This window comes from Coregonus clupeaformis, chromosome 6, assembly GCF_020615455.1.
Source record: "Coregonus clupeaformis isolate EN_2021a chromosome 6, ASM2061545v1, whole genome shotgun sequence".
Lineage (NCBI taxonomy): Eukaryota > Metazoa > Chordata > Actinopteri > Salmoniformes > Salmonidae > Coregonus > Coregonus clupeaformis.
Window position 1 is genome coordinate 50213753 of NC_059197.1, and position 25569 is coordinate 50239321.

A 25569-nucleotide genomic window follows, 5' to 3' on the forward strand; every position below is an offset into this window, starting at 1 on the left:
TTTGTGATGTTGAATCATGTTTCTTGCCCACAGGGAGAGCAGTGCAATATTGTCCCGGACACGGTGGACGATATCGTGGCAGATATTGGCCAGGAGGAGAAGGAGGAAGGTGAGTAATCGCTTTATCTCAACCAATTTGGGATGTTCAATTTAAAAACCACACACTGTATTTGCTGGAGACTTTAATTAAGTATGCTTTGCCTGGCAGCCTGTTTAAACCTCCAGATGTCTGTCTGCTGAAAAGCATGAACACGGCCAAGCTTCAGAAATGAACCTGATGGGGTTTATGTTTCTAATAATGAAAAAAAAAAAAAATTTATGCACTCTGGATAAGAGCGTCTACTAAATGACTAAAATGTTAAATGTAACCACACCGTGCAATTACATTCCAACACTACCTTTGAACCTCAACCAAATTATTTGTTCTCTCTACCGTCATTCTGTTGAGCACAACACTGTCTGTTTCCTAAACAGGACGGTCTCCAGTACATTATACACTGTGGTTAGAGCAAGACCTGAACTGTATGAACTTGCATTTACTTTTATAGGCAATTAGGCATTAGTGCATAATATACAGCACCAGCACATTCTAAACCAGTGAAAATATAGGGTTACATACATGAACAGTGCATATGAATACCCCCCACCAACATGGTCTCATTAGAATATGTCAAAATAGTTACATTTAACCAATTCAGTTATAGTCAACCTAGCTGACCTATATGACTTGTCAATTCATTGTCTCATAGAGAATTTCTCCCTCCAGACGACACTCCAGAGACGTGCATCTACTCCAACTGGTCTCCGTGGTCAGCCTGCAGCTCAGCCAACTGTGACAAGGGCCGGAGGATGAGACAGAGGATGCTGAAGGCTCAGCTGGACCTCAGTGTGTCCTGCCCTCATACCCAGGACTTCAAGCCCTGCATGGGGCCTGGCTGCAGCAAGGAGGGTGAGGACTAAGGACAGTGTCACAGTCCTGGTTCTCATTCATAGCACTAATGCATGCTCTTGAATGGCACAGTTCAATCACTGGTCTGAGTCGGCTGATAAAGTCTCCTCAATTTAGACATGAAGACAGTTGTTTGCCTTATAGTGGGTGAAATGTCTATTGTTTTTGCATGAGAATTCAACTGACAATGTTTTGTCTCGTTGAGAACATGTTGTTCCATCTCCAATGTCTGTATGTAAGAGCTTTCAAAAACAGGGAAAAGACTGCTTGAATTATAAATTCATAGTACATAAATATATTTTATGATTTAGGAATCATTATTGTAGATGCCATAAGGTGTAAACCATGGATGGGCAACTGGCGGTCCTGGATTAATTTCCCAAAATTGAGCTCCCAACCAACAATTACAACAACAACAACAAAAACTCAGTCGGGGTCTCAACTTACTGTTGAGGGTTAGAATAGTAGAATACATAAGGTGCAATTTAGAAATTTGGTTGTGCATCAGAAGTTTTTGTCTTGTTATGTCAGTCACTGACAGTCACTCAATTAGCCATGTCAGCGAACAATTTTGAGATTGGTAAATTAGTCTAGCCAGCTATCTAAAGTTGTAAACATGGCCCAATACCGACTGGGCACGCAGGGCATCTGCCCAGGGGCCCTGACCTCCAGTGGGCCCCCATTAATTTTGTTAATCACTCTCACTCAGATATCATATTAACATGGCATAGTCCCATGTAGCTCAGTTGGTAGAGCATGGCGTTTGCAACGCCAGGGTTGTGGGTTCGATTCCCACAGGGGGCCAGTATGAAAATGTATGCACTCACTAACTGTAAGTCGCTCTGGATAAGAGCGTCTGCTAAAAATGTAAAAATGCATAAGTCATAGCAAATATTTAGAATTGCAGGAGATTAGCTGTAAAACTGCAAATGTTTTCTCTCTGCCCCATGGCAAAATGTGTAGAATTGCAGAAACTTGCTTTAAGTTAAATCTGCAACATTTTCTCTATGCCCATGGCAAAATGTGTAGAATTGCAGTAAAATGTTTTTTCCCGCCAGGTGGGTGGGCCCCCCAACCAAATCTTGCTTAGGGCCCCCAAAAGGCTAGGGCCGGCCCTGGCTACTGGTTTAATGCATTTAGTTAAGATAGTTAAGTAGTTTAACTGCAGAAATGGATTGATTGTACAAATCAGTGAATTGCATGTGTGGGTATGGATGTAGGTACGCAAACCTGCGAGCCGCTGCGGCCCCTCATCAAAGTTGCCCATCCCTGGTGTAAACAGTTGACTGTTTAAAACAAAGTAATTCGTAAAGAAGTATAAAAAAATAGGTTGTTGGCTAAAGGCTTGTGTGTTCATCTGCTGCTCTGCAGGCTGAGCTGGTGATCCCTGTGTAATCATATTGAAAAAAGACAGTCAACATATCCATGTGCAAACAGACTGAACTAAGATCTAACATGGGAGTGGTCCCATGTTTATGAGAACAGGGATTAGGGTTGAGATGATGTCATGCTCCTCCACCAACTTCTTAGCCAAGCACAAGGAAATAGGTCGTTATCAATAAAACGTCACAATAAGGTGCAGAGTGTTCGATTAGCCTGCTGGGGGGCAAGGAGACCCCTGCTCTGCTAAAACCATTGACAACTGCGTGTCGTTTTCAAGGGATTGTTTAATAAATGTGAACTATTTGGTTGTAATATCATCACCTCTTGAAGAGCATAGATCATAACTACACATTTCAGATTATTCCATGCAAAACAATTGCGCACATTTAGCAGAGTAATACAGCAAGTAACCGCATGCTTTTCATGATCAGTAAAAATCTATTGATCATGTAATTTTTTGCCTCACGATATCTCTAAATATTGGCCACCATTAATTGGATATTTGAGTGATATGAAATAAAAGTGAACTATACCTGACAAGTATGAGTGGTTTAGGTTAATTTCTCATCCTTTGTGGGCTCTGCCTGTCAAGCAGCAGAAGGACACATTTGTGGATGTACTGTTATCTGATAAGGTTTACCTTGCAAGCTACCGGTAGAAACGTTGTACAGTTGGCTAAACATATAGGCTAGTGGTAAATTTACCTAATGTACTTTTTTCTCCAACCAATGTAAGCCTACCTAGTGAAGTTAGCTAACATTTTCCCCTTTTCAACATTGTTTTTAAGAGTGTTTAATCACGATTGCTGCTGACAGACATGATAGGCTACATTGACTGATGGACCACGTCAAATTGGCAAACTAGCTAATAACAGATTAGGTCAATATGGTTAGTTAACAAGCTAACTTTCAGGGGATGAACTAGATGGCTATATCCAAATATTGTTTGATTTGCTTGCCATCTATAGTGGGGATGACAGTTGTCCGACTGACAACTTTACCAGAACGGGGACCAGCTAGCTACATGCCAAATGGATAGGCTACCCTCACGTATCTGAAATTACATGATCAATTGATGTTTACTGATCATGAAAAGCATGCAGTTACTTGCTGTATAACTCTGATGATAGAGCTAAATGTGGAATAATCGGAAATATGTTGTTCTGACTATGCTCTTCAAGTGGTGATAATATTAAAACCAAATAGTTATAACATTTTTTTAAACAATCTCTTGAAAGCGGCACGTAGTTGTCAATGGTTTTAGCGGAGCTGGGGGTCTCCTTACCTCCCAGCAGTCAAATCGAACGCTCTGCGCCGCATTGTGACGTTTTATTGATAACGACCTACAGTATATGGTGTTACCATTGTTTTCCCTTTCACGGTTTACGTGCTACCTAAGATGCACAATTAACACAGTTTTGTCCTTGGCATTCAAACACAAGAAGCAAAGCTGGGGGAATTTGGAGTCTCACCAAGTGCCATAATCGGGTAGAGGTCAAAAGACATATGATATTCCACAAACGCTTCTTCCTCCAGGAAACAAGGCAGGTCTTAAGGCTGTTCTATTCAGTCAGATTGGCATTAACTTTCTCTCTCAGAAAGTAACTGCTCCTTTGTCCAATTCTCATCAAAGTTGTCAATTAAGACCACTCTTCTCAAAGTCACATGATCAGTCATGCAGAGGTGTCTCTCTCTCTCTTTCTCCTTTGCCCCTTCTTTCTATTATCTTTCTCTCTCTCCTACCTCCATTAATATATTTTGGGCCCCCAAGTCTCAGCTTTGTCAGCGCTTGATGAGTGGGTTTGAATTGTTCAAGGCTATCGTTTCGCTCTACTGCACACTATTGATTAATAGGACTGGCATTGCAAGCTTTTCTACCTGCACATCACTCCTTTGTTTTAATTTATCGCTCTGTTAACGGTCAGTAGTTGATTGATATTCCTGAAGCTGGCCGGGGCCCCTGTGGGCCTCATTGGGGCCACATTTATTTACAGCTCTTATTAATGATTCACTTAGTTCTGCTTTATTAAGCTACGCTCACTGCTGCTCCCAATCTGCAGCCAGGCAGTGGGATGGACCAGACGAGAGAGAAATCCATGTTAAAGTTCCCGAAAGTTCATCCATCCTCTCTGAAAACAAATCTATTTACAAATTCTGTTCCCAGATAATTTGAGAGAGCAGAGTGAATAATTTATGTTGGGTGTGTTACTTGTTACCAGATGGATGGCAGCGGAATTCAGAGGTGTCAGCTAGTAGTGATGTACACTACCATTCAACATTTTGGACACCTCCTCATTCAAGGGTTTTTCTTTATTTTTTACTATTTTTTACATTGTAGAATAATAGTGAAGACATCAAAACTATGAAATAACACATATGGAATCATGTAGTAACCAAAAAAGTGTTAAACAAATCAAAATATATTTTATATTTGAGATTCTTCAAATAGCCACCCTTTGCCTTGATGACAGCTTTGCACACTCTTGGCAATCTCTCAACCAGCTTCATGAGGTAGTCACCTGGAATGCATTTCAATTAACAGGTGTGCCTTGTTAAAAGTTAATTTGTGGAATTTATTTCTTAATGCGTTTGAGCCAATCAGTTGTGTTGTGACAAGGTAGGGGGGGTATACAGAAGTAACCCTATTTGGTAAAAGACCAAGCCCATATTATGGCAAGAACAGCTCAAATAAACAAAGAGAAACGACAGTCCATCATTACTTTAAGACATGAAGGTCAGTCAATACGGAACATTTCAAAAATGTTGAACGTTTCTTCAAGTGCAGTCGCAAAAACCATCAAGCGCTACGATGAAACTGGCTCTCATGAGGACCGCCATAGGAATGGAAGACCCAGAGTTACCTCTGCTGCAGAGGATAAGTTTATTAGAGTTACCAGCCTCAGAAATTGCAGCCCATATAAATGCTTCACAGAGTTCAAGTCACAGACACATCTCAACATCAACTGTTCAGAGGGGACTGTGTGAATCAGGCCTTCATGGTCGAATTGCTGCAATAAAACCACAACTAAAGGACACCAATAAGAAGAAGAAACCAAGAAACACGAGCAATGGACATTAGACCGGTGGAAATTTGTCCTGGTTCCAACCGCCGTGTCTTTGTGAGACGCGTGTGGGTGAACGGATGATCTCTGCATGTGTGGTTCCCACCGTAAAGCATGGAGGAGGAGGTGTTATGGTGTGGGGGTGTTTTGCTGGTGACACTGTCTGTGATTTATTTCGAATTCAAGGTACACTTAACCAGCATGGCTACCACAGCATTCTGCAGCGATACACCATCCCATCTGGTTTGGGCTTAGTGGGACTATCATTTGTTTTTCAACAGGACAATGACCCAACACACCTCCAGGCTGTGTAAGAGCTATTTTACCAAGAAGGAGAGTAATGGAGTGCTGCATCAGATGACCTGGCATCACAATCCCCCGACCTCAACCCAATTGAGATGGTTTGGGATGAGTCGGACAGCAGAGTGAAGGAAAAGCAGCCAACAAGTGCTCAGCATTTGTGGGAACTCCTTCAAGACTGTTGGAAAAGCATTCCAGGTGAAGCTGGTTGAGAGAATGCCAAGAGTGTGCAAAGCTGTCATCAAGGCAAAGGGTGGCTATTTGAAGAATCTCAAATATAAAATATATTTTGATTTGTTTAAAAAAAAATTGGTTACTACATGATTCCATTTGTGTTATTTCATAGTTTTGATGTCTTTACTATTATTCTACAATGTAAAAAATAGTAAAAATAAAGAAAAACCCTTGAATGAGTAGGTGTGTCCAAACTTTTGACTGGCACTGTATGTATGACATGTCAATAACCCTGCTCGTCTTTGCTAGCCTGGTTAAACCAGACTGAACCCTGCACTCACCATGACACAATGGTGATCACTGAGTTCAGTCTGGTTTAACCAGGCTATGTGTTTGCCTCTTGCCGTTCCTAGAAGCGTCTACCTGTATGATGTCAGACTGGATCAGCTGGTCTCCGTGCAGTGAGTCCTGTGGGATGGGGATGAGGTCTCGGGAGCGCTACATCAAACAGTTCCCAGAGGATGGATCCATCTGCTCTCTGAACACTGAGGAGACAGAGAAGTGTGTGGTCAACGACGACTGCTGTGAGTCTCACTGAAACATGGAGATTATCCAAATTGTGACATCAGGATCATGTTGTGGTTTCAGGCCTTTTGTGTTAAAGACTAAAATATGATGTTTTGTCTATAATATGATGGCATGAGGACGTATAGTCAAAATAATCTAAAACAGGAAATGAAAACAACCACAAATCCTATGTTGAAAAGCTGCTATATGCCAACAGGCTTAATATTCAGTCAGTGTATTAATGGAACATGGATTCTCAAGTAAATGTTAACAACAGTAATCGCAAGCTGCTATAACAGTCCCATCCCAGTGTATGAGTGTATATCTGTCCCTGTAACTCCATCAGCCCCCAGTAGCTGTGTGGTAACGGAGTGGGGCGAGTGGGATCCCTGCAGCACCACCTGTGGGCTGGGTATGCAGCGGCGTGAACGCATGGTGAAGATGCCCCCCTCAGATGGTTCCATGTGCAAGGCGGAGGTGGCAGAGGTGGAGAATTGCATGATGCCTGAGTGCCGTGAGTAATTCCTCCAACACCCACTCAACAACTGCCTCAGCCCCCGGGCGGCAGGCCATAGACACTCCATCTAAAAAGCACTGTGACAGGCAGCCTTGTTCAGCAATCTGCCAAGGGGCCTCTGTAGTCTGTACCTATCTAGATCCAACCGGCTAGATACACACTCAAATTGACAGATCTCTCAGAGGAGAGCATGCAGGAGAATACATTCAAACAATAAGATCATTTCAAGTCCCTTCAGCTATGAAAACCAGTAGCTGAAGATGGCGGAAATGAATGTTGTCATGTATGTTGAAACTGTTGTTCTGAACAGCAGGGGACATTATTATGTATAATGTATTATGCCTGCCTGGTATATCCCTGCAGACACTATCCTGTGTATGCTGTCTCCGTGGTCGGACTGGAGCGTCTGCAGTGTAACATGTGGGAAGGGCATGAGGACACGCCAGCGAATGCTCAAGTCTCCGAACCTAGGGGAGTGTACAGAGGATCTGGAACAGGTGGAGCGGTGTATGCAGCCTGAGTGTCGTAAGTGTCACCATCAGATGTTGCCATACTGATTACCACTACCGTCAACACCTAAACACAGTCTGGCCACTGGCCACACATTTTTAGCACTGTCATAGCCTGGTCCCAGATATGTTTGTGCTGTATAGCTGACTCCTAGCACTCTATTTGCAACTGGTGTTAAGCCAGCGCAATTGTCAAACACACGCTCGTTTGCAATATCGACCTGTTAAAGCCGGCGCTCTTCTATTTTCAAACCATGGTAATTGGTCATTTACCTGTCTTAAACCTCCCGAGTGGCGCAGTGGTCTAAGGCACTGCATCGCAGTGCTAGCTGTGCCACTAGAGATCCTGGTTCGAATCCAGGCTCTGTCGTAGCCGGCCGCGACCGGGAGACCCATGGGGCGGCGCACAATTGATCTAGGGTAGGGGAGGGAATGGCCGGCAGGGATGTAGCTGGGTTCTATTCCCACGGGGGGCCAGCATGAAAAAAATAAAAATAATGTATGCACTCACTAACTGTAAGTCGCTCTGGATAAGAGTGTCTGCTAAATGAATAAAATGTAATGTAAAATGTTAAATGAGCTTGCTTGCGGGGTGGCAATATCTGAGGTGTGTCCTTGACAAGGTGCGCCAAAGTGCCAATTTCAGTATGCGCTGGTGGGGATATTTAAGACCAACCGAAAGCTGGTCTTAGCTGTAACATGACGGAAGCCTATCCAGCCGTGATGCACAGAGCCCATATGCACATGGAACCAGAGAGATGTGCTTTTTGTGCCCGTAAACCTCGTATTTAGAAACATAAAAAACCTCGTGTTTTTCCCCATTTCATTTAATTTGATTCTTAAGGATCGGACCCTTTTTTTCCCATTTTCGCCTAAGATTACATACCCAAATCTAACTGCCTATAGACCTGAAGCAAGGATATGCATATTCTTGATATCATTTGAAAGGGAACACTTTGTAGTTTGTGGAAATGTGAAATTAATGTAGGAGAATATAACACATTAGATCTGGTAAAAGATAACATAAACAAAAAAACATGTTTTCTATTTATTTTTTTGTTCCATCATCTTTAAAATGCAAGGGAAAGGCCACAATATAATATTGCAGTTTAGGCACAATTTAGATTTTGGCAACTAGATGGCAGCAGTGTGTGTGCAAAGTTTCAGATTGATCCAGTGAAGCATTGCAATACTGTACTATTTTGTGTGCCCAATTGGTCAATTGGTCAATTGATACATTTTCAAGTACATATCTACATAGAACATACAAAAATGAGTTTACACACTCCCAGGAATGTCATACATGATGGATCATTAGCTTATACACTAACTTGCACACATCTAGATGGCCGGGCGGGGTGGGTGTGGAGCCAGAGACAGCAGGGGTTCAAACTGTAGAACCCAGTTCCTACATTTGAATATAAAAATTGATTTTATCAAACAAAACTATGCTACATTTTATCTCTGGGACCCTTAGGATGACAAATCAGAGCAAGATTACTGAATGTAAGTACATTATTTACCTTCAGAGGTGAATGTATCAAACCAGTTGCCGTGATACGTTTTTTTGTTGTTGTGCACTCTCCTCAAACAATAGCATGGTATTTTCTCACTGTAATAGCTACAGTAAATTGGACAGTGCAGTTAGATTAACAAGAATTTAAGCTTTCTGCCCATATAAGACATGTCTATGTCCTGGAAAGTTTGCTGTTACTTACAAAAGTCATGCTAATCACATTAGCTCACGTTAGCTCAACCGTCCCGTATACGGGACACCGATCCCGTAGAGGTTAAAAACCAAGCATAGCCTCCCCTCCTCTCAGTGAAGGCAGTATTTTTTGTCATGCCCAATGCATTCGCAAATTAGTCATGACTATCAATAAAGTGTTCGGCTCATCAGACCGCTTTGAAATAAATCTTAATCACCAAAGCTTTATTAAAAGATGAAGTTTGGCAGCAGCAAAACAGTGAGCGGACATCAAATCAAATCACATTTTATTTGTCATATGCGTCGAATACAAAAGGTGTAGACCTTACTGTGAAATGCTTACTTACAAGCCCTTAACTACTCGGTCCTCTGTAGCTCAATTGGTAGAGCATGGCGCTTGTAACACCAGGGTAGTGGGTTCGATCCCCGGGACCACCCATAAGTAAAAATGTATGCGCACATGATTGTAAGTCGCTTTGGATAAAAGCGTCTGCTAAATGGCATATTATCATTATTATTATTAACCAACAATGCAGTTTTAAGAAAAATAAGTGTTAAGTAAAAAATAGATAAGTAAAATAATTAAAGAGCAGCAGTAAAATAACAGTAGCGAGACTATATACAGGGGGTACCGGTACAGAGTCAATGTGCTGGGGAACAGGTTAGTCGAGGTAATTGAGGAAATATGTACATATAGGTAGAGTTAAAGAGACTATGCATAGATATTAGCAGCAGCGTGAAACGGGGAGGGGGGGGGGCAATGCAAATAGTCCGGGTAGCCATTTGATTAGCTGTTCAGGAGTCTTATGGCTTGGAGGTAGAAGCAGTTAAGAAGCCTTTTGGACCTATACTTTGCGCTCCGGTACCGCTTGCCGTGCGGTAGCAGAGAGAACAGTCTATGACTAGGGTGGCTGGAGTCTGACAATTTTTAGGGCCTTCCTCTGACACCGCCTGGTATAGAGGTCCTGGATGGCAGGAAGCTTGTCCCCAGTGATGTACTGGGTCGTACGCACTACCCTCTGTAGTGCCTTGTGGTCGGAGGCCGAGTAGTTGCCATACCAGGCGGTGATGCAACCAGTCAGGATGCTCTCAATGGTGCAGCTGTAGAACCTTTTGTGGATCTGAGGACCCATGCCAAATCTTTTCAGGCTCCTGAGGGGGAATAGGCTTTGTCGTGCCATTTTCACGACTGTCTTGGTGTGTTTGGACCATGATAGGTTGTTGGTGATGTGGACACCAAGGAACTTGAAGCTCTCAACCTGCTCCACTACAGCGCCGTCGATGAGAATGGGGGCGTGCTCGGTCCTCTTCTTTTTTCTGTAGTCCACAATCATCTCCTTTGTCTTGATCATGTTGAGGGAGAGGTTGTTATCCTGGCACCACACAGCCAGGTCTCTAACCTCCTCCCTATAGGCTGTCTCATCGTTGTCAGTGATCAGGCCAACCACTATTGTGTCGTCGGCAAACATAATGATGGTGTTGGAGTCGTGCCTGGCCATGCAGTCATGGGTGAACAGGGAGTACAGGAGGGGACTGAGCATGCACACCTGAGGGGCCCCCGTGTTGAAGATCAGCGTGGCATATGTGTTGTTACCTACCCTTACCACCTGGGGGCGGCCCGTCAGGAAGTCCAGGATCCAGATGCAGAGGGAGGTGTTTAGTCCCAGGGTCCTTAGCTTAGTGATGAGCTTTGAGGGCACTATGGTGTTGAACACTGAGCTGTAGTCAAGGAATAGCATTCTCATGTACAGTTGAAGTCGGAAGTTTACATACACCTTAGCCAAATACATTTAAACTCCGTTTTTCACAATTCCTGACATTTAATCCTAGTAAAATATTCCCTGTCTTAGGTCAGTTAGGATCACCACTTTATTTTAGAATGTGAAATGTCAGAATAATAGTAGAGAGAATGATTTATTTCAGCTTTTATTTCTTTCATCACATTCCCAGTGGGTCTGAAGTTTACATACACTCAATTAACATTTGGTAGCATTGCATTTAAATTGTTTAACTTGGGTCAAACGTTTTGTGTAGCCTTCCACAAAATTCCCACAATAAGTTGGGTGAATTTTTGCCCATTCCTCCTGACAGAGCTGGTGTAACTGAGTCAGGTTTGTAGGCCTCCTTGATTGAACACGCTTTTTCAGTTCTGCCCACACATTGTCTATAGGATTGAGGTCAGGGCTTTTTGATGGCCACTCCAATACCTTGACTTTGTTGTCCTTAAGCTATTTTGCCACAACTTTGGAAGAATGCTTGGGGACATTGTCCATTTGGAAGACCCATTTGCGACCAAGCTTTAACTTCCTGACTGATGTCTTGAGATGTCGCTTCAATATATGCACATAATTTACCTTCCTCATGATGCCATCTATTTTGTGAAGTGCACCAGTCCCTCCTGCAGCAAAGCACCCCCACAGCATGATGCTGCCACCCCCGTGCTTCACGGTTGGGATGGTGTTCTTCGGCTTGCAAGCTCCCCCTTTTTTCCTCCAAACATAATGATGGTCATTATGGCCAAACAGTCCTATTTTTGTTTAATCAGACCAGACGACATTTCTCCAAAAAGTAAGATCTTTGTCCCCGTGTGCAGTTGCAAACCGTAGTCTGGCTTTTTTATGGCGGTTTTGGAGCAGTGGCTTCTTCCTTGCTTAGCAGCCTTTAAGGTTATGTCGATATAGGACTCATTTTAATGTGGATATAGATACTTTTGTACCTGTTTCCTCCAGCATCTTCACAAGGTCCTTTGCTGTTCTGGGATCGATTTGCACTTTTTGCACCAAAGTACGTTAATCTCTAGGAGACAGAACGCGTCTCCTTCCTGAGCGGTGTGATGGCTGCGTAGTCCCATGGTGTTTATACTTGTGTACTATTGTTTGTACAGATGAACGTGGTACCTTCAGCCATTTGGAAATTGCTCCCAAGGAAGAACCAGACTTGTGGAGGTCTACAATTTTTTTTCTGAGGTCTTGGCTGATTTATTTTGATTTTCCCATGATGTCAAGCAAAGAGGCACTGAGTTTGAAGGTAGGCCTTGAAATACACTGCTCAAAAAAATAAAGGGAACACTTAAACAACACAATGTAACTCCAAGTCAATCACACTTCTGTGAAATCAAACTGTCCACTTAGGAAGCAACACTGATTGACAATAAATGTCACATGCTGTTGTGCAAATGGAATAGACAACAGGTGGAAATTATAGGCAATTAGCAAGACACCCCCAATAAAGAAGTGGTTCAGCAGGTGGTGACCACAGACCACTTCAGTTCCTATGCTTCCTGGCTGATGTTTTGGTCACTTTTGAATGCTGGCGGTGCTTTCACCCTAGTGGTAGCATGAGACGGAGTCTACAACCCACACAAGTGGCTCAGGTAGTGCAGCTCATCCAGGATGGCACATCAATGCAAGCTGTGGCAAGAAGGTTTGCTGTGTCTGTCAGCGTAGTGTCCAGAGCATGGAGGCGCTACCAGGAGACAGGCCAGTACATCAGGAGACGTGGAGGAGGCCGTAGGAGGGCAACAACCCAGCAGCAGGACCGCTACCTCTGCCTTTGTGCAAGGAGGAGCAGGAGGAGCACTGCCAGAGCCCTGCAAAATGACCTCCAGCAGGCCACAAATGTGCATGTGTCTGCTCAAACGGTCAGAAACAGACTCCATGAGGGTGGTATGAGGGCCCGACGTCCACAGGTGGGGGTTGTGTTTACAGCCCAACACCGTGCAGGACGTTTGGCATTTGCCAGAGAACACCAAGATTGGCAAATTCGCCACTGGCGCCCTGTGCTCTTCACAGATGAAAGCAGGTTCACACTGAGCACATGTGACAGACGTGACAGAGTCTGGAGACGCCATGGAGAACGTTCTGCTGCCTGCCACATCCTCCAGCATGACCGGTTTGGCGGTGGGTCAGTCATGGTGTGGGGTGGCATTTATTTGGGGGGCCGCACAGCTCTCCATGTGCTCGCCAGAGGTATCCTGACTGCCATTAGGTACCGAGATGAGATCCTCAGACCCCTTGTGAGACCATATGCTGGTGCGGTTGGCCCTGGGTTCCTCCTAATGCAAGACAATGCTAGACCTCATGTGGCTGGAGTGTGTCAGCAGTTCCTGCAAGAGGAAGGCATTGATGCTATGGACTGGCCCGCCCATTCCCCAGACCTGAATCCAATTGAGCACATCTGGGACATCATGTCTCGCTCCATCCACCAACGCCACGTTGCACCACAGACTGTCCAGGAGTTGGCGGATGCTTTAGTCCAGGTCTGGGAGGAGATCCCTCAGGAGACCATCCGCCACCTCATCAGGAGCATGCCCAGGCGTTGTAGGGAGGTCATACAGGCACTTGGAGGCCACACACACTACTGAGCCTCATTTTGACTTCTTTTAAGGACATTACATCAATGTTGGATCAGCCTGTAGTGTGGTTTTCCACTTTAATTTTGAGGGTGACTCCAAATCCAGACCTCCATGGGTTGATACATTTGATTTCCATTGATAATTTTTGTGTGATTTTGTTGTCAGCACATTCAACTATGTAAAGAAAAAAGTATTTAATAAGATTATTTCATTCATTCAGATCTAGGATGTATTGTTTAAGTGTTCCCTTTATTTTTTTGAGCAGTGTACATCCACAGGTACACCTCCAATTGACTCAAATTATGTAAATTAGCCTATCAGAAGCTTTGAAACCCATGACATAATTTTCTGGAATTTTCCAAGCTGTTTAAAGGCACAGTCAACTTAGTGTATTTAAACTTCTGACCCACTGGAATTGTGATACAGTGAATTATAAGTGAAATAATCTGTCTGTAAACAATTGTTGGAAAAATTACTTGTGTCATGCACAAAGTCCTAACCGACTTGCCAAAACTATAGTTTGTTAACAAGAAATTTGTGGAGTGGTTGAAAAACGAGTTTTAATGACTCCAACCTAAGTGTATGTAAACTTCCGACTTCAACTGTAGGTGTTTCTTTTGTCCAGGTGGGAAAGGGCAGTGTGGAGTGCAATAGAGATTGCATCATCTGTGGATCTGTTGGGGCGGTATGCAACTTAGGGTGGTTCTAGGGTTTCTGGGATAATGTTGTTGATGTGAGCCATGACCAGCCTTTTAAAGCACTTCAGGTCGGTAGTCATATAGGCAGGTTACCTTAGTGTTCTTGGGCACAGGGACTATGATGGTCTGCTTGAAACATGTTGGTATTACAGACTCAGTCAGGTACAGGTTGAAAATGTCAGTGAAGACACTCGCCAGTTGGTCAGCTCATGCTCGGAGTACACATCCTGGTAATCCGTCTGGCCCTGCGGCCTTGTGAATGTTGACCTGTTTAAAGGTCCTACTCACATCAGCTATGGAGAGCGTGATCACACAGTCGTCCAGAACAGCTGATGCTCTCATGCATGCTTCAGTGTTGCTTGCCTCGAAGCGAGCATAGAAGTAATTTAGCTCGTCTGGTAGGCTTGTGTCACTGGGCAGCTCGCGGCTGTGCTTCCCTTTGTAGTCTGTAATAGTTTGCAAGCCCTGCCACATCCGACAAGCGGCGGAGCCGGTGTAGTACGATTCAATCCTAGTCCTGTATTGACGCTTTGCCTGTTTGATGGTTCATCTGAGGGCATAGCGGGATTTCTTATAGCGTCCGGGTTAGAGTCCCTCTCCTTGAAAGCAGCAGCTCTACCCTTTAGCTCAGTGCGGATGTTGCCTGTAAACGATGGCTTCTGGTTGGGGTATGTATGTACGGTCACTGTGGGGATGACGTCATCAATGCACTTATTAATGAAGCCGGTGACTGATGTGGTGTACTGCTCAATGCCATCGGAAGAATCCCGGAACATATTCCAGTCTGTGCTAGCCAAACAGTCCTGTAGCTTAGCATCTGCGTCATCTGACCACTTCTTTATTGACCGAGTCACTAGTGCTTCCTGCTTTAGTTTTTGCTTGTAAGCAGGAATCAGGAGGATAGAGTTATGGTCAGATTTGCCAAATGGAGGGCGAGGGAGAGCTTTGTACATGTCTCTTTGTGTGGAGTAAAGGTGGTCTAGAGTATTTTTCCTCTGGTTGCACATATGACATGCTGGTAGAAATGAGGATTTAAGTTTGCCTGCATTAAAGTCCCCGGCCACTAGGAGTGCCGCCTCTGGATGAATGTTTTCCTGTTTGCTTATGGCCTTATGCAGCTCATTGAGTGCGGTCTTAGTGCCAGCATCGGTTTGTGGTGGTAAATAGACACCTACGAAAAACATAGATGAAAACTATCTTGGTAAATAGTGTGGTCTACAGCTTATCATAAGATACTGTACCTCAGGGAGCAAAACCGCAAGACTTCCTTAATATTAGATTTGGTGCACCAGCTGTTGTTTACAAATATACACAGACTGCCACCCCTTATCTTACCGGAGGCAGCTGTTCTATCTTGCCGATGCAGCTTATATCCTGCCAGCTGTATGTTATCCAAGTCGTCATTCAGCCACACCTCGGTGAAACATAAGATATTACAGTTTTTAATTTCCTGTTGGTAGGATATCCATGATCTTAGTTTGTCTATTGTGTTATCCAATGATTGTACGTTGGCTAATAGGACTGATGGTAGAGGCAGATTACGCACTCGCCGTCGGATCCTTACGAGGCACCCCGACCTACGTCCCCGATATATCTGTCTCTTTCTCACGCGAATGACGGGGATTTGGACCTTGTCTGGTGTCTGAAGAAAATCCTTTGCGTCCGACTCGTTAAAGAAAAAATCTTCGTCCAGTACGAGGTGAGTAATCGCTGTCCTGATATCCAGAAGCTTTTTTCAGTCATAAGAGACGGTGGCAGAAACATTATGTACAAAACACACACAATAGCACAATTGGTTAGGAGCCCGTAAAACGGCAGCCATCTCCATCTCCTTTTTATCTATGTAGGCCATTACATTATTTTAGCCAGCTCCTGTTATTATTTTGGATGTGTGTAAAAAACCCTCCATATAGGCTATATACCCATCATGGAACGAGAGATGAGATAATCTGGTGACACTCATATTTAGAAACATTTAAGTTATTTTCCTGTAACAATTGCTTGTTTTCCGTTTTGTTTGATTAAAAAACCTTTACCCTACTATAACTAAAGCTGGTTCAACAGCAATGTGTCTGGTATCTTTCTTATCCTGGCCATGCACAAGTAGCCTATCCATAAAAGGTTTCTAAATGGTCTACTCGTGAGGTTTTTGCATTATTCACAATTCACATATGCCTACCTGCAATTCTCCATTCGGCTTGTATCCATCCCCATTTCCAAAGAGCGCCTCTTGTCCATTTACCAAAGACACGCTCCTCCAAACATAGGCTATTCAAAATGTTCTGTCCTATAACGCCAACGGTATGCCTAGGCTATTTTATTGAGAACGTGCCTCACACACACAATACAATTTACGGGAGCCTAGTATTTTTTATTTGAGGAGAAGTACGATGCGTAAAGGCCTAGAGCAGGGTTCTTCAATTCCGGTCCTGGAGGGCCGAAACACCTCTGTTTTTCATCCTCTCCTTCTAATCAGGGGCTAATTCAGACCTTGGACACCAGGTGAGTGCAATTAACTACCAGGTAGAAATAAAAAACAGAAGTGTTTCGGCCCTCCAGGACCGGAATTGAAGAACCCTGGCCTAGAGGCTACTCATTGAAGCCAATTACAACAGTGTTGACTGTGAACACTCCCCAAATAGGTTTTTATTCTTGCTATCACTCGTTACTGTAGCAGCCTCTGCTATTTAATAAACTGTAGGATCAATCCACAATGGACGAGAATATTCCATTCCCCCAGCCAAATTGGAGTTGATGAAAATGCAAAGACTGTCAATAACCAACAGAACTTGAGACACAAGCATGCAGTATTAAGCCATGGAACGCCTTGATTGGCCAGTGAGTGGGCAAGCCCTCGTCACACCTAGAACTTGTTTATTCCATAGACATTATGCAACATTCAAAACAACTGGGAACTCTGAAAAATACGAGATCAAATCATGACATCATTGTTATTCAGGTGGGAAAGTCAGAGCTCTAGAAAGAGGCCCGAGTTCCCGTGTTGGAATTCCGAGTTGGATGACCGTTCAAATCTATTTTTCCCAATTATTTTGAACGCACTGAAGTCGGAAGTCAGAGATTTCCGAGTTCCCAGTTCCCAGTTCTTTTGAACACGGAATTAAAACCAGAAGCGAAAGCACTGACGTCATCCACGTATTCCTATGGAAACTCCCAATGGCACATGAAGCCGGAAGTATTTTAATTTGAAGCGCGTTGCTGAATGTGGCTGAATCTGGGCTGAATGGCACCAAAAAATAGCGGCCGTGAAAGTGGCCGTAACTAGTAAAGGATCATGGGCGATTTAGTCATTTTCGTCCTGCCTGAGAGAGTCAACCAACCGGGCCCAAGCCTCCTCGTAGCCTGCCGGCCCGTGATTGGTCTGTGTCAGCACATGGGCCTATGATGACAAATGTAGTAGTCAGAATGGATCACTTTGTAGCGAACTTTAAAATAATTCACAGTGGGGATCGATCATAATCATGATCATGATCATAATAAACGCATTTTTGAGGCCAAAACGGAAGTCCATTTTTTGGGGGGTTTGGCCGTTCTGGCGATCACAATTTACATAGGCTTTCTAGGGCAGACCATTGCTTTTGGCATTGCTATGTCGTGACTTCACACTCCAGACCGGACATTGTGGGCTTGGTTTATTCATTAAAACACAGACCTTCCGCGCCACAGCCAGCTATTGTGCTCATAATAACAGCTGTGAAAATAGCACAAATATTTTACACACCCCTGGACCTATAACGCTTAGATTTACTATTGCGTTAGGTTTGTTAAAGTAGAGTCCCTATGGTATGTTTGGCATAACAATGACCACAGTAGCTGACTATACAGCACAATCAGAACTGGGACCAGGCTAGCACTGTCACGTACATACAGTAGGTAGACTTCTGTTACTACAAAGTGTAAACACACAAGTACAAACTGACAATTATATAAATGAATCCCACACAACCCAACTCTGCAAAACTCTGGCCTGTGTGTTGTCAAAAGGTGTTGAGGCTTATCATTTGATCACAGGCAGATGTAGTGGAAATCAGACTCACAGAGGATTTGACTTCTTCTGTCTCCTTTTTTTTGCATTAACTCTGAACTTGTACTTTGACATTTGAAGCGGAGATCCCTGATTGATATTCTAATTGGGTTCCTTGCAAAGTAAAAGCAAATGTTCCGCAAAAATATACAATTGTTCCTTGCAAAGTAATAACAAATGTTCTGCAAAAATACACAATCGTATTATTCCCTGAAGGATGCAGTCAAATGTGAAAATGGATTATGGAAAGGATTGTTGAAATGAGAAATAGTTTTCTGGTTTTCAGCCAGACTGATATAGCATATGGAAAGATGACAATTTAGTCCTTATCAATAAACATAGCTTTTTTTTGTATTTGTATTTATTAGGGATCCCCATTGGCTGTTGCCAAGGCAGCAGCTACTCTTCCTGGGGTCCAGCAACATTAAGGCAGTTATATACAATTAAAAGTATTATATGACATTACATTTCATAACACTTTTCACAACACATTAAGTGTGTGCCCTCAGGCCACTACTCCACTACCACATATCTACAATACAAAATCCATGTGTACATGTGTGTAGAGTGCGTGTGTTAGCATGTGCATGCATGTGTCTGTGCCTGTGTGTGTGTGTCTCTTCAAAGTCCCCACCGTTCCATAAGGTGTATTTTTATCAGTTTTTTAAATCTGATTATATTGCTTGCATCAGTTACCTAATGTGGAATAGAGTTCCATGTAGCCATTGCTCTACGTAGTACTGTGTGCCTCACATAGTCTGTTCTGGACTTGGGGATTGTGAAGAGACCTCTGGTGGCATGTCTTATGAGGTATGCATGGGTGTCCGAGCTGTGTGCTAGTAGTTTTAACAGGCAGCTCGGTGCATTCAGCATATCAATGCTTCTTACAAAAACAAGTAGTGATGAAGTGAATCTCTCCTCTTTCAGCATTAATGTTAGCTCTCCGTGTACATTTTGGGCCAGCCATGGTGCCCTGTTCTGAGCCAATTGTAATTTTCCTAAGTCCCTCTTTGTGGTACCTGACCACACGACTGGACAGTAGTGTTCCTCTGGTTGTAAAAGAAAACCATACCAGTCCCCATCTGAACAATGTGCCTGAGGGTATTTTAACAAGGGTTGACTTGCAAAAATAAAACACTTACAGATTGCTGTTTAAATCTGCCCTGGGACCTGCCCTGTCTGGAACTGCGTGGAGTACCAGCATTAGCCTATGTTGCTACCATGGCATCCAAAGCCAATGGTGGGTGTCACGCCCTGACTCAGGGGACGCTTAAATGTTGAGTCAGGGTGTGTATATTCTTTGTTGTGTGTTTTCTATGTTTCGATCTATTATGTGTAGATCTATGTTGGTCGGTGTGGTTCCCAATCAGAGTAGCTATAGCTCGTTGTCTCTGATTGGGGATCATACTTAGGCAGCCTATTGGCACTAGTGGGTTGTGGGATCTTGTTCCGTGTAAGGTATGTTGTGTGTGCTACCTTGGACTTCACGTTTCGTTTGTTGTTTTGTCATTGTGTTTATAATTTAATAAACATGTACGTATATCACGCTGCGCCTTGGTCTGACCTGTCCTTCAACGAACGTGACAGAAGATCCCACCAAACGAGGACCAAGCAGCGTGCCCAGGCGGAGTGAATAGCCATGTCACAGGTGGGCAATTTGTGGTCATGGGAAGAGATATTTGCGGGGAGAGGACCATGGGCTAAGGTAGATGCCCAGGCAGGAGAGGTGCAACGGCAACACGGAGGAGGCCGGTCGAGGAGGAAGCCCCAAGAACATTTTTTTGGGGGGGGCACACGGGGTGGTTGGCGGAGCCTAGTGTCAGAGCAGAGCCAACTCCCCGTACTCACGCGAGGAAGCGTATGACTGGGCAGGCTCCGTGTTATGCGGAGCTACGTACTGTGTCGCCAGTGCGCCGGCACAGTCCTGTACGTCCTGTGCTTGCACCACGCACGTGCCGTGCGAAGATGGGCATCCAGCCAGGACGGGGTGTGCCGGCTCAACGCTCCTGGTCTCCAGTACGCCTCCTCGGTCCCGCATATCCTGCGCCAATTCTACAAACTGTATCGCCAGTGCGCGTGCACTGCCCAGTGCGTCCTGTGCCAGCACCCCGCACGTGTAGTGCGAAAGTGGGCAGCCAGCCAGGACGGGTTGTGCCAGCTCTCCGCTCTAGACCTCCAGTCCGCCTCCACAGTCCAGCCCGGCCTGTTCCTGCTCCTCGCACCAAGCCAGTGGTGCGCGTCGCCAGCCCGGCCCGGCCTGTTCCTGCTCCTCGCACCAAGCCAGTGGTGCGCGTCGCCAGCCCAGCCCGGCCTGTTCCTGCTCCTCGCACCAAGCCAGTGGTGCGTGTCGCCAGCCCGGCCCGGCCTGTTCCTGCTCCTTGCACCAAGCCAGTGATGCGCGTCGCCAGTCCGGCCCGGCCTGTTCCTGCTCCTCGCACCAAGCCAGTGGTGCGCGTCGCCAGTCCGGCCCGGCCCATTCCTGTCCCTCGCACCAAGCCAGTGGTGCGTTTGTCCAGTCCGGCACGGCCCGTGCCCGTTCCACCGGTGCCTGGTCCGGCACCGGTCAGCTGCTCCACTCCGGAGCCAGAGCAGTCCGCTCCACCGGTGCCTGATCCAGTGCCGGTCAGCTGTTCCACTACGGAGCCAGAGCAGTCCGCTCCACCGGTGCCTGATCCAGCTCCGGTCAGCTGCTCCACTCCGGAGCCAGAGCAGTCCGCTCCACCAGTGCCTGATCCAGCTCCGGTCAGCTGCGCCACTCCGGAGCCAGAGCAGTCCGCTCCACCGGGGTCCAGTCCAGCTCCGGTCAGCGGCTCCACTCCGGAGCCAGAGCAGTCCGCTCCACCGGTGCCCAGTCCAGCTTCGGTCAGCGGCTCCAGTCCAGACTATGACGTCAGCCCCTCTCCAGGTTCGGGGTCTCCCACACCAGGATCCAGACAGGGCCTGGCGTATCGTGGGAGGAAGGAGAGGGGAAGTAGCGCGCCGAGGTCCAGACCAGACCAGGGGCGCAACAGGGAGGCGGAGAGTGAGAGGTCGTCACGCCCCGAACCGGTTTCCGCCTCCGAGGCGGAATGCCCACCCGGCCCCTACCCTGTTATGTTTATGTTGTGCGGTCGGAGTCCGCACCTTTGGGGAGGGGTACTGTCACGCCCTGACTCAGGGGACGCTTAAATGTTGGTGTCAGGGTGTGTATATTCTTTGTTGTGTGTTTTCTATGTTTCGATCTATTATGTGTAGATCTATGTTGGCCAGTGTGGTTCCCAATCAGAGGCAGCTGTAGCTCGTTGTCTCTGATTGGGGATCATACTTAGGCAGCCTATTGGCACTAGTGGGTTGTGGGATCTTGTTCCGTGTAAGGTATGTTGTGTGTGCTACCTTGGACTTCACGTTTCGTTTGTTGTTTTGTCGTTGTGTTTATAATTTAATAAACATGTACGTATATCACGCTGCGCCTTGGTCTGACCCGTCCTTCAACGAACGTGACAGTGGGAGTAATGGAAAATACAGTGTTTCTCTATCACAGGTGAAGGATCTTTTAAACAAACAAAAAGGATATATAAGCAGTTGTTACAATAACAGGAAAATAGCTTCAAGAGCTTTGTCCAAATACTGATGGACTCAACTAACAAACAAATGGACGATCTGACCAGAGAGGTCCAGGACCTTAAGAACAGTTTGTAGTTCTCCCAGGGAGAGGTGGATGTCCTGAAAGAGACTTGCAGCAAGATGACAACAAACTATAAGCCCTCTCGAGATGACATCAGCACTGTGTGAATCATTATTAACTGGGAAAAATGACTATCTAGAGGGACAATCCAGGAGGAATAATTTAGTTGTGGATGGCATACCAGAGTCTTCACATGAGAACTGGGCCGAGTCTGAGGAGAAAGTAAGAAAAATTATCACCAAAAAAGCTGTAGATGGATCATACGAAGATTTAGGTGGAGTGTGCCCGCAGGTCTGGAAAACATGTAACCAGCCCAGGTGACAGACCCAGGCCGATAGTGGTCAAGTTCCAGAGGTTTAAGGACAAGATGGCTGTTCTATAGAGAGCCAAGAACTTGAGAGGAACCAACATCTTCCTCAAAGAGGACTTCTCTGAAGCTTTGCGCCATAGGCGGAATGAACTTATCCCACCTATGAAAGCTGCCAGAGAGCATGGGAACATTGCTTACATCCCCTACGACATGCTCATTGTCCATGCTTCCTCACAAAAGCCTGGGAGGAATGAGAAAGCCTCAGGGTCAGTAGCTTCAGGCCAACATCGCACACATATTTATTATTTTATTACATTATTATATTTCCGATAAGCTACCAAGGAAAGGGCTAAGAATAGCCCATATTAATATATGTAGCCTTATAAATAAGGTTCATGAAATCAATAACTTGCTAACATCGGATAAAATTCATATACTGGCCATCTCTGAAACTCACTTAGATAATTCATTTGACGATACAGCAGTAGCAATACAGGGATATAACATCTACAGAAAAGACAGGAATGCATATGGGGGAGGTGTTGCTGTATATGTTCAGAGCCATATTCCTGTAATGCTTAGAGAGGATCTCATGTAGAATGTTATTGAAGTGGTTGCAAGTTCACCTGCCTCATCTAAAGCCTCTTCTTTTGGGGTGCGCTACAGGCCACCAAGTGCTAACAGTCAGTATTTGGATAATATGTGTGTAATGCTTGATAATGTGTGTTTTCTGGGTGACCAAAACATTAGCTGGTTAGCAAATAGCTGTCCTCTCAAGAGGACGCTTCTGTGACTAATGCCTGTAATATGACCCAGCTTATCACTCAACCAATTAGAGTGCATACCAATAGTGTTGGATCTGTGACATCCACTTGTATTGATCATATCTTCACTAATGATGCAGAGCTTTGCTCTAAAGCAATATCAGTTTCCATTGGCTGTAGTGACCATAACATTGTGGCAATGACAAGGAAGTGCCGAAGGTTGGGCCTAAAGTAATTTATAAGAGATCATACAAAATGTTCTCTCTAGACTCTTATGTTGAAGATGTAAAACATTTATGTTGATCTGATGTGTATGAGGAAGTGTATCCAGATGCAGCACTGGAAGTATTTGTAAAATTATTCATGCCAATTGTTGACAAGCTGTAATGAATACTCAGGGAGAAAAAGGTGTAGATTCACACACAGAGCATGGCAGGTGTTTATTTCGCCTTCGCAAAACGCAGGAATCGTGGTCACAGGCAGGCAATGGTCATACACAGGTAGGCAAACAGGCAGGAGAATCAAAAACTAGGACTGAAGGCTATAACTGGTTCTCACAAACGAGCTAGGAAAAGGCTTAGTAGAGTCAAAACGAACTATACCTCACAAGGCACAAACAGAATGAACTGAACTAAATAAGGAGCTAATGAGACCAGGTGAGTAACAAACACAGGTGATATCAATGAACAAAAATGAAAGACAGGGCTACGTTCAAGAACACAAAGAAACAGGGCTACGTTCAAGAACGCAAGGTTGAATAAGAAAATAAATACAGAACCTTACATAAGCATGCACCTGTTAAGAAACTAACTGTGAGAACTGTTTGAGCCCCCGGGATTGATGATGAGTAAAACAATTGTATGGTTTAAAGAAATTATGCAAAAGAGGTGGCAAACAAGTCAGGCTGCTCAGCTGATTGGTTGACATACTGTAAATTGAGACATTTTGTGACTAAACTTAACAAAAAGAGGAAATTATATTACCAAACAAAGATAAATGACATAAAAAACTATGGGAAAAGTATTGAGTACCTTAAATTATATAATGGGCAGAAAACCCAATTAATCTCCAGCGTTCATTGAAGTTGATGGGTCATTTATAACAAAACCTTTCGATATTGCCAATCATTTCAATGACTATTTCAATAGTAAAGTGGAAAAACTCAGAAGTGAAATGACAACATTGAACAGTGAACCATCATATTTTTGTGAGAAAAAAAAAGTATAATATTGAAAGAGAAGGATTGCTGTTTTAAATTTGGTCAGCGGTGATAAGCCAAGCCACCAGGTAAAGACAACCTTGATGGGAAACTATTGAGAATGGTAGCAGACTGTATTGCCACCCCTATTTGCTATATCTATAACCAAAGCCTAAAGGAGTGTGTGTCCACAGGCGTGGAAGGAAGCTAAAGTAATTCCACTGCCTAAAAATAGTAAAGCACCTGTCACGAATTCAGCCGAGGCTGCCCCTCCTCCTTGCTCGGGCAGGTTTCGGCGTTCGTCGTCACCGGCTTACTAGCCACTACCACTCCATTTATCATCACTCCATTTGTCTTGTCTTGTCTTGTCTTGTCAATCACACACACCTGGTACTCATTCCCTCATTAGTCTGTGTATAAGTGTTCCCTCTGCCCCCTTATCCTTTGTGAGTGATTGTTCTTTGTGAGAATGAGTAGCTCGGTTGAGCTACACTTTCCTTGTATGTAGCCAAGGTGGATTTTTCCCTTGTGCTAGTTTCGTTTTGACGCTTGCTGCGCTTTATTCATGTACACTGAATAAACTCTGGATTTTGGTGTTTTACCTCCTAAGCCTGACTCCGTCATTCACACCTCAACACAGCACCCTTTGCTGGCTCTAAAAGCCGCCCAATCAGTTTGCTGCCTGTTCTTAGTAAACTGATGGAGAGGATTGTGTTTGACCAAATACAATGCTATTTTTCAGAGAACAAATTAATCTCTTAAGGATCGTACTCTTTTTTTTTTCAATTTTCGCCTAAAATGATTTACCCAAATCTATCTGCCTGTAGCTCAGGACCTGAAGTAAGGATATGCATATTCTTGATACCATTTGAAAGAAAACACTTTGAAGTTTGTGGAAATGTGAAATTAATGTAGGAGAATATAACACATTAGATCTGGTAAAATATAATACAAACAACAAAAAAATTGTTTTCTACTCTTTTTTGTTGTTGTTCCATCATCTTTGAAATGCAAGAGAAAGGCCACAATATAATATTGCAGTTTAAGCACAATTTAGATGTTGGCCACTAGACAGCAGCAGTGTGTGTGCAAAGTTTCAGATTGATCCAGTGACGCATTGCGATACTGGACTATTTTGAATCAAGTCTGCCCAAATGTGCCGAATTGGTCATTTTCAAGTACATAACTATAGAGAACATTGGTAATACAAAATGTACATTTACACACTCCCAGGAATGTCATACATGATGGATCATTAGCTTATACACCAACTTTAACACATCTAGATGGCCGGGCGGTGTGGGTGTGGAGCCAGAGACACCAAGGATTCAAACTGTAGAACCCAGATCCTACATTTGAATATAAAAATGG

General features: G+C 44.4%; 1 protein-coding gene across 1 annotated transcript in view; it reads left to right on the plus strand.

Moving 5' to 3' along the window:
- Positions 1–25569, plus strand: part of LOC121532348 (spondin-1) — a 94842-nt gene that overhangs the window by 61535 nt on the left and 7738 nt on the right. The window contains exons 10-14 of the mRNA XM_041838282.2: positions 34–109; positions 767–949; positions 6281–6451; positions 6781–6948; positions 7315–7476. Of these exons, the coding sequence (XP_041694216.1) occupies positions 34–109; positions 767–949; positions 6281–6451; positions 6781–6948; positions 7315–7476 (760 nt within the window). The remainder of the gene's footprint in view (positions 1–33; positions 110–766; positions 950–6280; positions 6452–6780; positions 6949–7314; positions 7477–25569) is intronic.